Source organism: Syngnathoides biaculeatus, chromosome 17 (genome assembly GCF_019802595.1).
Source record: "Syngnathoides biaculeatus isolate LvHL_M chromosome 17, ASM1980259v1, whole genome shotgun sequence".
Classification (NCBI taxonomy): domain Eukaryota; kingdom Metazoa; phylum Chordata; class Actinopteri; order Syngnathiformes; family Syngnathidae; genus Syngnathoides; species Syngnathoides biaculeatus.
In genome coordinates this window covers 8,312,549-8,327,208 of record NC_084656.1, presented here as the reverse complement: position 1 = coordinate 8,327,208, position 14,660 = coordinate 8,312,549, and the positions used below count along the sequence as shown (strand labels likewise).

The window sequence follows — 14,660 nt, the reverse complement described above, 5'->3', positions numbered from 1 at the left end:
TTAATAATTGCTTTCCTTTGAATATATTTAAAAAAATTAATCATTTGTGGATTTAACTTAATGCCATTTTTTACATATCTAATTTTTTTATTCATCTGCAATCAACATGAACGAGTTCCGTTTTATTTTCATCCAACAAATAATTGTTTTGTAATTACATTTACTTAGCGTTAGGGTTTATTTCCATTTTACATATGATAAATTATTACATTTAGTTTTATCTGTACCAACACAGATGTACTGTATTTTCCACCAATTTAAATATTTTTGTTTCATTTTAACATTACAAAAATACAACAATTTTAATGTATATTTTTGCTTAATTAAAATTTTTTTATCTGAACTCAACATTAATAAACCAACCCAACAAATAAAATACAATTGTATCAGCAATCAACATAAATAATTATATTAATTCAATTTAAAATACATAAAAAATAATTCTGTGGATTTATTTTTCATATGCCTTTATCATAAATTATGATGTCATGCATTTTTTTGCATTTTCAACATGACGTCATTTTCTTTTAATTTATTTTGTTTTATGTTATAGAACATTTGAATGTGATCCAAAGAAGTGTGTGTGTGTGTGTGTGTGTGTGTGTGTGTGTCCCGCCTGTGATCCTGCTACATCAATTAAGATGCTATGGTGCCATTTAGTCCAATGGAATATCATGCACCACAGATTTTGAACAGTACTTACACACATAAAAAGGATTTGTGACGAGTCAAAACAATAGAGCACAAAGTAGCACAATAGAGTACAGTATTATTCATAATTGAAACAATGTGCTGCATGCGAGGAGAAAAAAAAAAAAAAAAATCACAGAGGAGCTACAAGTACATTATTGTCCGCCCTGCGTGTATTTTACTCAAGACAAATATTTAGATGATGTGAGGCTGTCATTGGCCGCAGCCAAGTTATGGAGAGCACTGGCATAGGAGATGAGTGTTTACTGCGGACTAGAATGAAAAAGACAAAGCAGCAGGAACTCAGCGGGGATGTTGCTCCGTAAATAACTGCAGGTCAAACCGGGGTTTCTCGCTGAATGTAACAATTCGCTATTGCCATCACACGTCCCCCAAACACTCTTCAACAAATAATCAAAACAATCTCATGAGAGCCAATACAAGACTTATTGTGTCTTTAACAGAATGAAAAATTCTTGCTTTTGACTGAAATTTTCAAAAAAGCATGAACCTCTCATTTGGAATCTGACAAACTTTCAGTTGGAAATGTAACCTTTTTTTCTAACCAGGAAAATTCTGACTTTTTTTAGGGGTGGGGGCTGGAAAAAGTACAGTCATACCTTTAACAGGATAAAAAAAAAAGGTGAATGAGGGAAAAATTGAAAATTCTCTTACTAATAAACTCATCACATTATGTCACTCTGAGGCATCCTAATTTATCCCCCCCATTTTTAAATTCAAGGCTTTATTCTCACAAAATGACGATTTTGATGGTTCACAAAATTCCCAATTCTTTTCTTGGTGAAAACAAAAACTTCCTCCCAAACTTCAGATTTTTTTTTAAAGATAACCAAATTGGCACAAAATTTGTTTAATGGGCTTAATTTCTGATCATATTTTAACAACATTTTGACAATTTTCGTGACAATATTATGACTTTACTATCACTAAATTACTGCTTTCCTGAATTAAATACAAACTTTATTCTCACTAATCTATATCTTTTTTTTTTTAAATTACAACTTCAGTAATATAAAAATTGAAAATGTTTCTGGATAAAATTCAACTTAATATGCTAAATATTAGTTTTGCTACACTGATTACATGTTAAAATAAGCACTTCCATTCCCATGTAGTGGGATATGTGGTGTCAATTTTGAATTTTAGTTTTTACAGGTTACATGCCTCTACGTTTTACTTAACAACGTTATTATTATTATTATTATTATTATTATAGTATAAAGTGGCGTACAACGTCCCAGTCCTAAAGTAATGTGTCCCAGCATGCACTTTATGACTCAGCCAAACATACCGTCCTGTAGTCGCAGGTGTCGCAGGTACAAAGGACTCTGGAGGACATTACACTTGCCGGGCTCATCTTCTCTCGTGAACAACATCAAGTCTGTGTAGATGAACACAGTAACCTGCAATCAAAGAACCATCAGGAGGTCAATATATATATATATATATTACACAGTACATTCAGAAATGTGGATCTGTCAATAAATAGGAAGGGAGAAAATAACAGCCTTCGTTCCTGGTAAAACCACGATCAAAATTGAAAATTTTTAGTTACATAAAGTTGGAGCCTTCATCATTTCATCATTTAAAAAAAATAAATAAAACTCACAACGTCTCTTTATTCTGTAATTATTCTTTTTATTTTTATCCATAGAAAAAACACTATATTGTTACTATTACTATTAATTATAATTATAATAATAATAATTTTGTTCATGATTGGCTGGCAACAAGTTCAGGGTGTACCTTGCCTCCTGCCCATTGAAAGCTGGGATAGGCTTCAGCACTCCCATGACCCTTGTGAGGATAAGCGGTTAAGAAAATTGATGGGTGGATGGATAATTTTGTTAATTTTTTTGACTCATTGTAATCTGTCTTTTCAATATTTAAAAGAAATTTTTTGAAATTACAGTAATACAACTTACTACAGTAATAAGTCATAAAAATATGACATTATTAGCCTTTTAACATTAATTATTCTAGCAAAATTATTAATTTTCTAAAGTGTTTTTTTTATGTATTCTTGTAAAATTTTAAAAAATGTATGTTAATATTAACGTTATCCTCACAGAATTTGTTTCTTTGTGGTATAAAAGTATGACTTTATTCTTGAAAAATTATGAATTTATTTCCACTGTAAAAAAACAAAACAAATTCCTGGTAAAAGAAAATTCAAATATATTTATGAAAAAAATACAACTGTTTCACCCTGTTATTTCTGGTCTTGATTTTTAAAAAATTACAACTTTTTTCCTAGCTAAATTGACATCTCAATTTTGCTAAAATTCTAACTTTTCGTCCAGGTGAAATCACAACTTCATTCCCCAAAAATGAAAGCATTTGTATATTGTTTTGTCACAAAATCCCACATTACACTGAGTGTTGGGTTTGACTGACCTTGAGGGAGTGATGTTTGCTCTCATGTAAAATCAGCTCCTCTGTTATGATGAGAGCTCGACTGCACACATCCAGAGGCTGCTTATATAGGTTAGATATATTTGAATTATGGTATTGGGGGCGGAGGGGCAGGGGGTGTTGGCATCAAACAGACTCACCTGTACAAAAATGGGGAAGATGAGGATCTTGGGCGCCACAGAGATGTATCCATAGTTTCCATGAGGAACGTGGGAACGGACGATGGTGCAGTTCTGGTAGTTGGCAAAGTTGGCGCTTTGCTGGGGGTAGTTGGGCACGGCGGTACCGGTCGGGGTGTTTTTTGCCGTCTTCCCATTGTTGGAGCGACGCAGAAAGCCAGTGCGGCTGGAGAAGGGACCGCCTCCACTTGAACCAGCCGAAAAGGTTCCGACACTCCCACCAGTGCTGGCTGTCTGGTTCTGGGCACCAGAGGCCTGCCGCGTGGGATACAAACGACTCGCTAAAAGACAACATAGTAAATATTAGAATTCATTTGTACTGGGAAATACATATTTCATGACACTATTCACTCTTCACACGATTAGATGAGGTGCACTGCTTTATCTTACTCTTGTGTGTAGTGCATGTACTTCTAAGAACATTTTTCTTATTTTCCATGCCAACTACTTCGATGAACCTTAATATAAACAATGAAATTGGTATGTAATGTTATTAAGCTATGACAGAGGTTTCAAAGTCATGTTTTATTTTATAAATTATTCATCTATTCATCCAGTTAATATGAATGAGTTACTACGACAAGCACTTTAAACCTATATCATGGTTTGTATGTTTTTATATGCTGAGAGGTCTTACCAAGCGTTGCCTGATTGTCTTGATAAACTGGCCTCAAGATCTGAAAGCAGAAAAATTGGTACATTTAGCTCATTTTACACAATCAGTAAGGTAGGACTTAGTCATCACAACAAGGCGTGTATATGCTGTCATGTCATCACTTTACAAAGCGATAACATGATAGCATTGTGTTGGGCTTTTTCAGCAGTCATTTTAAGGTAAATTTAGCTTCACATGGAGACAATGGTAGACATTGTGAATTCAACCTTTTTTTTTGCACCGTAATTGTGATTCATTTTTATTGGCTGAATCATCTCCTCTTTCCCTTGAATTCAAATATGTAATCGCACACACACGTTTTTACACAATCTACTGAAGCTCAATGAAACACAAGGGCGTGTTTTGATGGTATCGGCAAGCTACCAATTCTTTATGTATAACAAGAGAAATAAAGGTTAGACCTGTTAGTCAGTTGTTCTCATAAAATGTGTTAGTAATGTGTATTTACATTGTTATTAACTAAGGAACTCATTTCAGTCTTTGCTTTGAAAACAAGTTTGCTTTATTGATGCAACCACTAGAGGCAACCATCAGTACATAGTGTACAAAGTTCTGAAAAATCCTCATGTGATCCATGAACTGATGCATTAAACATAGTAAAAATCAATAGGATACCTGTGAGATAAATGATGCAATTAAAACACATGCTTTGTTTAACAGATGTCTTTGTATGGCCACGCATAGGGATGGCAGACTAAGTGCTTTATTGTCATCTGAATGCACTTCCTGTGTTCACAATAAAGGGAACTTTGAAGGAAGCCTTGTGTCAAGTCAGTCTATCAATTAGCACCGGGGATGAAGGGTAAGGAGACATATCTAGCATGAGCCATCATGTGGCCATGGTGAGGATGAGGAGGACGGAGGAGATGATGAAGATGCAGCCCACCACCAGTCTGCGGTACCTGGCTTCCGGGGTTGAAGGGGGCCAGGATGATGTAGTTGTCCCCGTTGCTCGCCTTTACCCTGGTTCCTTTCAGCGTGGCGGTGTGAGGGTGCTGGAGGTGCCGTGGATTGCCGTCCAGCTCCTCGGCCGAGCCGCTCTGGGCCCCCCACCTCAGGGTGTCCACCCCTAAACCCGCGCTGCCACCTGCGATGCTATCGCAGCCATTGACCAGCAGCCTGCGGGCGCCTGTGGTGCGGTGGTGAGCCGGGAGCGGCGGCACGGCCGGCGGAGTTCGACCGATGCCCAAATCTGGGGCGCGCTGGCGGGCAGGTGGTGAGGGTGTCTCATAGTTGGAGGTGGACGGCTTGTAGGATGGTCGGTGGATGAGACCCTCGAAGTTGGGCTTGGCTGAGGGGCCGCTACGCCACACCACGACTGTGATCTCATTTGCGCTGTTTCTGGACACATAACAAGAGTGCATCGTCATTTTTGAAGCAAGCATATTCCTTTTGAAAAATATTCAGATCCTCAATATCAGGGATTCTTGGCTCAGTGACCATAGAGTCAGTGATTCGAAACCCAACCCCGACGTTTATGTGCCCTTAAGCAAGACACTTAACTTGCAACTAGGTCAGCATTGTGAATTAGAAACTTTTCTCAACTGCTTGACCTGGTTAAAGAAAATAACCTAACATATTACGAATCCTAATTTTGAATGTTGACAAGTGCATATGATCGATTTTGATGGCACAAGCTCACATTAAAAGGTGAACAAGGGTTCTCTTAGGACTATCTTGGGTGCAATTCTTCTCTGCTCCAGATCAGGTCAATTTATGTTTTTAACTTGGTAAAATTTTCTATCAACCCTCTCAGACATTGGTTCTTAAGGTTAACATTCTTATTAATTTAGAAAGATTACACCTTAATGTGGTTCACTATCAGTTGGGTTCTTAGCAGACTGATATATTGGTTCTGGCTCATAATCACAATCAAGGGATTCACAGTTGGAACCTAGGCCTAGCCTTCTTTTGTGGAGTTTGCATATTTTTCAATGTCTCTGCGTGAGTTTTCTGTAGGTACTCCCACATAATATATGTTACGTTCATTGAAGACTGAATTGTCCGAAAGCATGAATGTGTGGTAATTTGTCAAGATGTTCTCTGCGATTGTCTGGCAATCAGTTTAGGGTCTACCCTGCCTCCTGCGCAAAGTCAGCTAGGATAGGATCTAGCTCACCCATGACCACAATGAGGATGAGTTTGAGAAAATTGATAGATGCATCTATTCATTCACTCAAGATGAATTATTCCACATTTTTACAAATCTTTTAGGTTCTTGCTCTTGACTGTTATCTCAAGCTCAAGCTCACAAGCTCAAATATTGTTTAGGTCTAGTAATTTCCTTTTTATTTTTTTACCAGTGTTTTGTTTTTGTACCAAAGACTTTCAGCAATTAAGAATTAACCACTGAGTCATTTATCAAATCCAGCCATTCAACCATTTCTCCCATAGCACTTGTTATCTTGCAGTAGTACAGGGTATTGAGGTCAAAGGAGTAAATGTTCATTCTTGGCCTAATTTCAAAGATTCAGATATCACAGATTACTTTTCCCTGTAAGAGAAAAAAACGTGGTCCCAAAGGTAGTTGAGGTTCAAGTACAATTTCTCCACCAATGCTATCATGGGCTTAATTCTTTATGTCAAGAGCAAGAACCCCAAAGTGCTGAGGTGTCTTACCTGATGGCATGGGCTAAGTCGGCACATTTCCACTGCTCCACAGGCTGACCATCGAGTTGTAGAAGTGTATCCAACTGCTGCAGGCCAGCTTGGTCCGCAGGGCCTCCTGACACAGAAAACAACAAAGACACATCAATCAATGCATGATTTCAGTGCGGTTTTTTTTCTTCAAGCTTGTTTATTTGATACACAAAAAAAATTCATGCAAGTTCCCCCTATTAGCGGTGATACCCTGCTGTGGAGCTTGATCCTCACAGTAATCCTCAAAGCGGAGAGATGAAAAACAGAAGGACCACAGGTGACATTAAACTTTTATGATGGGATGAATAATTCATGAGGCATCAAGAATGGATCTATGATTGGGAAAAGGAAGCAATTGGGTGGAAAAGAGGCCGTTTAAATGTAGTTCAGTTACTAAAAAGACCAGTAAAAGAAAATAGTAAGCACATTAGTTATTGGCTATGCTAATGTGTGATTATAAAGTAAGCCACAGAGAGTAAAGTAAATTTCCACTATTGGTACAGTTTAGTGCTAAGTGCCAAAGGTGTTATGGGTAATATAATCAGATCTTTATGGTGTCATCTTTTGGTACCAAAAGTGTATCTGTGAATTAGGAGACCTAAAGGTATGGCACCTATGGGGAGGTTTTCTTTTCTTTTCTGCTGTGCAATACAACAGGACATTCCTAGTCTTCATACCACATCCAAAAAGAAGATACATAATAGTTGATGTCCTCCTCTGTAATTTTCCTCTTCTTTATTTCATTTGTTTAAAGGCAAAGAAAATCATGGCTTACTACTCCAAACTGTACCACAGCGAGCCAAACTGAACAAAACCACAAGACACCCCTTCCTTTTTTGCCATTTGCAGAGAAATCACAAAATTCTGGATGTCCTCCAAAGTCCTTTACTGCTTTCCTCTTCTTTGTTCTATTGTTCGACTGCAGCTCAACGCACCCAGCTGTCAATCTTCTGAAGTTTACAGATGACACCACAGTCATCGGCCTCATCAAAGACAGTGACGAGCCTGTGTATCGACAGGAAGGGAATTGTAGGGAGTTTTTGTGCGGCTGGCAAGACAAGGGGCTGAACACGCTCAACACTGTACAGATGATCGTGAACTTCAGGAAGTATCCTTTGTCAGACCTGCCCCTCACATTGTCCAACTGCCCTGTGTCAATCTTCGAGACCTTCAAGTTCCTGGGAATTACAGTTTTTCAGGACCTGAAGTGGCAACATCAACTCCATCCTCAAATAGGCTCAGTGGAATATCCTTCCTGTTCCTTCTAATGAAGCATGGCCTGCTGCGGGAGCTTTTGAGGCAGTCCTACACATCAGTCATTGAGTCGGTTCTCTCTTCATTCATCTGGTTTAGTGCTGCTACAGAAAAGGACAAACTCCAACTGCAATGAACAGTCAGGGCTGCTGAAAAAAATCCTCAGTACACCCCAACCCACCCTCAAGGTCTTGGACGCTGCCAGTACTAAGACAAGACCATGCAAAATCCCTTGGACGCTACACATCCTGGTCGACACCTCTTCCAGCGCTTTCCCTCATGTAGGCGGTGTCAAACAATGCAAACCAAACTGGCAGACTTCCCAAGACCTTGTTCCCTGTTTCCATGAACCACTTGAACAGGTGACTAACAACACTAATACATTATCTGTGCACTCACTGTCATAGTCTTGTCACTCTAAACTATTTGCATATGTTGTTGACCAATGCTGGTTACTCGTGCTTGAGAACTATCTGCACCATTTGTAAAACTGTTATTGTTCCAGATTATCGCACAACTAGTCACTTCAAACTGCTCTAAATTGCTTGAGGACTGCATTCATTTCACATTTGTTTTTGTATGAGCATTACTACAGGAATGGTAACCATTTATTGCTCAGTGTCACTCCAAAATAACTCCAAAAGTCAGTCACTCCAATTACCGGAGAAAAAGTCTGTGTTTTTAAAACACTTGGGAAAAATAGATAATTCTCTTTAGGATTTAATAGTCAGTTACAAAGTGAAATAGCCAAATCAGGTTATATTGTTCTACAGTATATCACAGCAGACTTGTGTGAACTCTATCACAGGCACCACTTGTCTGTAAAAACAAAATGGGCAATTCTGGGTGTCCACTATTCCAGTTCACTGAAATTGTTTTGGTTCTGTTCATTTGGACACCTAAGCCAAATTGGGGTTGTTCTAAACAATACTATGAAATTAACGATACTACTTGGTGGAAACGTGGCTTGGCTATATTGTTTTGGATCCTTTTTAAAAGAACATTCTTGCCTGGATCAACAGCCTGCACTCTCACAGGCGAATCAGAGCAGATGGTGAATCCGTATCCATCCTTTCCTCGAAGGATGGTCACCTGGAACACAAAGAGACAAGTAGATCATCCCTTTGACATTGGCCAGCCTTAATTACTCTACAACCAACGGTAGGTTGAGAAAGTAGAAGGCTTGAAGGAAAATCAGATCCCTACCAACATTAAGCAGAGGTTTTTTTTTTGGCATCTGCTTCCTATGAGAACTGTCTTGACGGCAGTTTTCCTGAGGAAGCCAATTAGCTGAGCTGGTGAGAAAAACAACTCCCAGAGACGGAAGACTGACTTTCTTTGTTCATGGGTGGCAGAGGAATGCTTTGTGAGGCATTCCCAGGTAACCCAGTTCACATTTATATGACAAATGCATGGCTCTCAGAAAAGAAGGATGTGAAAAATATTCCTTGACTGAAAACTCTGTACAAACACCATGGTCAAAATATGAGTTTGAAAAATATGCTAAAGCTGGTCAGACACGGTACGATTTTCAAATTATAACTTGTCAGTTTGCGTCACTGCTGTTCCATGTAAGCCGTGTAATTGTCAGTTGCCCATGGTTCAGGTTTCAATCATCTAGTCACATTTCTGACAGGCTACAATTCATTCAATCACCTCACACCCATTTCAAAATGTAAAAAGTAAGTCAACCAACCTGGAATTAAATTCAAAATGGGCAAAAAGATTGCTATACGCACGCCAGGTTACAGGTTGTGTCATAGGGTTGTGAAGAAACATGCATTTCTGAAAGTATTTTGTCCTTCATTGTATGTATAGTTGCACAGTTTCTGGGTTGAACTTAATGTAAAGCCAATGGACACATTACAGGTAAATTGCTGGAGAAAATTGAAAAGCCAAACTTTACAATAACACAGTGGCCCACCATTGTTGTTTTGGTTAAATACGCACATTGAACACCATTTTTTGGAGAGGAACAATAATGGTGTGACGCTCAAAAGAAGAATTTTTCCAGATGCTATTCCAAATGTTACCGTTTTAAGGTTCCAAAAGACAGTCGTCATGTAAACTATGGTAATAGCAAAACAACTATTTTTAAAGAATGTTCATGAGGATCAAAACTTCCAAACATCTACAGTAGCCTAAAAGTCAACACTCCTAATGTGAAGGGAAGATAGATTGCGTGAGTTGTTTGCTGTCTGAGGCTGCTGCGTCTTTACTTCAATTTTAAACTTGTGATTTATCCGTTGATCACATGCTACGCTTTAAGGCTTAAGGCGGCTTCCCTTCTTGTCCACAATGTGTTGTTTGAACTGACTGGAGATTTTGTGACAGATTTACCCTTGGGTTGAGAGAGGGAATGAAACTCACAGAGAACTCACCAATTTCCATGGGGAAAAAAATTGATTTTTACACAGTAGTGAACAAAAAAGACCCGAAATAGTAGAAATTTGTCTATGTCCGATTCCGAATCATTCCACCAAATTCTGCCAAAATCCTTTTTTTTTCTCAACCGTATTTATAATGAGTTAGTGTCAGGGTTGAATGAAATTGTTTTGTCAAGGAGGAGATGAGCAGAAACAAAGAGCTAAATTTTACACATCTGCTGTAAAATTGAGTCTCAATGGAGAAATTCAGTCGAACGATGCAACTAATCAGGGCCCCTGAAGCTTGCAATGACCCTAAAATGTCAGACACCATTGCAAATTCATGAGAGACGGCGAAAACGCGGGTGAGTAACAGGCCAAATCATCATGACGCTGCAATGACGAAGAACTCCTACCTGACTGACAGAAGCAGGTCATTTTCACACGTCTCAAACAAGACTTTGTACCACTATATATGCGGATACTGAATATGATTAAGGTAATATAATAAGTTAAGCACGCCCCAAAAGTAATTGAGATGATGAGAGAAAGAAAATGACGACATTAGGAAGTATTAAGAAGTAATAGTGGTCGGATAAAGTCGACATAAAGGATATCAATGGTACTCTGGGAAAACAGAAATGCAGGAAAAAAAGGATAGGCGGAAAGTAAAAACCAAAAAATTACTTTGTGCTCCATCTAATTTACTACGTTTGCCACTTATTTATTAAAAGGACTTTGCAGTCTCTTTTTGCTGAAAGAATATTCCATTCTTCTTGATTGGGTGCCCCAGTTGATGATGTACAGTGCAGAATTCAACAAAATATTTCTGGAAAACTTTAGCTACTCCCATAAACTCCAAGTGTGAGTATTTTTTAAAAAATGTTTTTTAATTCACATTATGGTTTAATTTGCTTCTTTTTTAACATCTAGATTGATGGGCAAAGTTTGATCCTGAGATATTACATTCGTTGTTTTCGGTGAAAAGTACTATAGAATGTATATTCTAAACAAAAATAAAACAGACGTTCCACTGTATTTCTAAACACAGTTCAACTAATTTCTATATTCAGGTAAATGCCTCACAATGTTAATTAAAAATAATAATAATTATAATATTGCAAGTTGAAAGTAAATGATGGATGAGTGAAAAGGTTTTTCGCAGTGTTCATTTAAAATGTATTAGAGCGGTGCGATTAATAATTCAGCAAAAAGGACATAGAGGACATTAATGGATCCAAACTGTGGGTTTTAACTCATCCAGTACACAAGAGAGACAGGCACATGTGTGCTCAAGTATGTGCTCATGGATGAGCTTCGGAGAGTTCCACTTTTTAGCCTTCAGACCTCAGTGCGCTGCCTCTCACTAAGGGGAACAACGGATGGAGACAAGACATTGCTAATTTCACTATGCCACTTGTCTTAATCGTTGCAGCTTTACTTGCGGACTGTTTGCGAGTGCGTGTCGCTGTGGGTTGTACATAGACATGCATACACACATCCCCTGGTCAAGTAGCTATTTTCCTTTTCCTCTTGGTGGAACAATGTAATCTGGGTCAGTCTGTTCAGTGACTGGAATTACACAGACACACACGCACACCAACATTTCAGACACATACACACAAAACTAATGTCATTCTGCATTTTGGTCATTTTTCTTAGGAGGGCAATAGAGGCATTACGAGACTAGTCAACAACCATTATGTCTGATTATATTCTTTTCAAAGATGTAAATCATAAAATGCATCTGAAAGAGCATCACATTAGGAGCAGTGGAACGATCAAATCGGATCCAATACAAGAATTGCGTGGGGAAAATAATTTGACAATTTTTGTTATTGTGGTTGACAGGTTACTCATGTGCCTGAGAAGTATCTGCACCATTTGCACAGTTGACATTCAAAGTGTTCAAAATTGCTAGAAACTCGATTATTTGCCATATTGTCAAAAAAATATGTATCAGTATTCCGCATTACTGGTAACCTTTTATTGCTCAGTGGCTGCGTTTTTATATCTCAGCAGTTTTCACTTTTAATTGACTGTTGTTGTACTAGTGCAGCTCCAACTACTTGAAACAAATTCCTTGTTTTTGACATAATTGGCGAACAGATTCTGATTCTGACAGTGTTATAAAACTGCTGAGAGACTTTTCTAATAGTTGGACTCATGTGGCTTAAAAGAAAGTATACACACAAACACACACCAATTTGTAAACATCTTAATTGATACACAACAAGGCGTGTGTGGTGTTCTCGAGATTACCTTGAAACTTGCGGATCTCAGAAGGGTGTCACAGGGCATACAAAGAAAGACCAGTTGTACAAGAAGAAACAGAGCAAGCTAGTCTAAGTGTAAAATCCCCATCTCCTTAGTTGCCAACTCAGTGTTTATTTATTTTGGTGATATCGGTTACATCTTCTGTAATGTTACAATACTTTGTATTTTGTTTATATGAATTACACAGAACTTTGGTCAGGTTTTTTTATTTTTAAATGTTCTCTAGAGATAAAGTGGGGTTTGATCACATTGAAACTGTTGTTTTTATTGTGTTGAATGATTAGTTATCTCCACTATTTGTGTCCAGCAAACTAATAGTGACAATTGGTGAGAGAAACATTGGCTTGTTTGAAATTGGGGTTGACCACACACAACTTTGAGTTCATAAAACTTGAACAGGCCTACGATGTACGATCGTTGGACCAGATCTTTTTTTTTTTTTTTTTTTTAGCAGTTTAGTGAGAAACGTTCATGAGAAATTTACGCTTAACACATTGGACATGAATGGAACATCAGCAAGACAACAGAGGATTGGTCTTTTACAGATTTGGAGGGCAAAGAAGGATTTTTTTTTTTTAATCTCTGATGTCCTTTTATCAGGTTTATAAAATAATCTGAAAAAAATCTAATAAATGACCAAAACACCTTTTTTCAAACTATTCCCTTTGGTCTTTTACGGCATATTTGACATGCATATAAGCTTTGCTATATCATGATATCACGGCCTCCTATGGCCTGTGACCGCTGGCCCACTAATAGGAATGTGACTTAAAAAGGGCATGAGGGGGCACATAAGATGAGTAAAATATTTTGAGGGACTGGTCCTGCACTCCCATTCTCTTAAACATAACTGGTGTGCAATGTTTATCGTTTGTGAACATTTTAGTGAAAATGACTGGAAGATTCACCATTTCAAATTGTAAAATACTACACATGTATATTTTAGACTGTATATTTGTATAGTTTGGCGGCTGAGACGCGATCAGGTGTTGCCATTCAGATGAGTTGAGCGGGTGGGTGCCAATATGAATCAACAAGATTATGTTACAGACACAGAAATGCGATCTGGTCATTTTGCAACAATTACTTGTTTATTACCTTTTGCATTCAATTGACAAACCACACACTATGTCATAGACTCATTTTGACCAATGTCATGCATAAAACGGCATTTTTTGGGGGCGGGGCCTTAAAATTACGTACGCGTACCACACTTAAATGAAGTCATTAGAATATTAGAACTCTCAGTGCATTGAATGATAAATCAATGCAAACCACTGTGATAGTCCATCACTCCATACATTTTTTCAATTGATTATCCTCATTATGGGGTGACTGTAACACTGTAATAACTTGGACTTTGGAACTGAAAGTTCACGGTTGTAAAATTGGCAACTTGTTGGAGAAAAGCTAGTCTGCTTTTTGGCTACAATCGAAGTGCCTTTGAGCACTTGAACAAGATGCTGGCTGCCCCGACTCCCCCAACTCAAGGGGCGCTTTTATTGGCATCTCTCCTTCTATGCCTGTATGTGTGTGAATCACTTCAGTGTGTACTGAACAGCACAAAATATACAGACAGAAAACTGTCAATTAAATTTTGGAATGTGGGAGGCACAGTACTGTAGAGTACCTTCCACAAGAATGATAAAAATTTTAAAAATTTAAGACAATGCAGGCGCAGGGAGAGGATGTGAACTACCAGAACTGTGATGCAAACCTGCTAACCAATTATTCACTGTGCTGCCCTTGCGTAACAATCACATGGTTCAATAGTTGGCTTTTGGATGCAGGTCTTGTCTTGGATCTGTACCCTGAGACGCTGTTCTGACCACTTTGACACCTGACACACTAACACACGCACACACCTGTGGAAGCCTACATCCGATGCAGAGGTGACACAGCCCGTGAATGGTGTGCATCACGCCCCCTCCTCCTCCTCTTCCTCCTGTCGTCCCGTTCAAGTCTGCTGAGAGTACGCACACACTGCGGCGCTGAGTCTCGGGCCGCCTGATGCCCCTGCAGCCCGAGTACCTCCACAATCGCCTCTGCGCTGCCGAGGGCGTGCGAATGGGACTTTGCACCTCGTCTTCCTCCTCTTCCTCCTCCTGGGGAGATTTAAGCGTATTGTGGATCATCTCAATC

General features: G+C 38.6%; 1 protein-coding gene across 15 annotated transcripts in view; it reads right to left on the bottom strand.

The window, feature by feature from the left end:
- The window catches only part of rgs3a (regulator of G protein signaling 3a), a 147,671-nt gene that overhangs the window by 99,027 nt on the left and 33,984 nt on the right, over positions 1-14,660 (bottom strand). For 14 of the 15 annotated variants that reach the window (XM_061847530.1, XM_061847523.1, XM_061847516.1 and 11 more), the window contains 8 exons: positions 14,384-14,623; positions 8,886-8,967; positions 6,601-6,706; positions 4,884-5,322; positions 3,943-3,982; positions 3,267-3,586; positions 3,109-3,186; positions 2,003-2,114 (listed from right to left, as the gene is read on the bottom strand). In XM_061847530.1, the coding sequence (XP_061703514.1) occupies positions 2,003-2,114; positions 3,109-3,186; positions 3,267-3,586; positions 3,943-3,982; positions 4,884-5,322; positions 6,601-6,706; positions 8,886-8,967; positions 14,384-14,623 (1,417 nt within the window). The remainder of the gene's footprint in view (positions 1-2,002; positions 2,115-3,108; positions 3,187-3,266; positions 3,587-3,942; positions 3,983-4,883; positions 5,323-6,600; positions 6,707-8,885; positions 8,968-14,383; positions 14,624-14,660) is intronic. The other variant, XM_061847531.1, reaches the window with a different exon arrangement.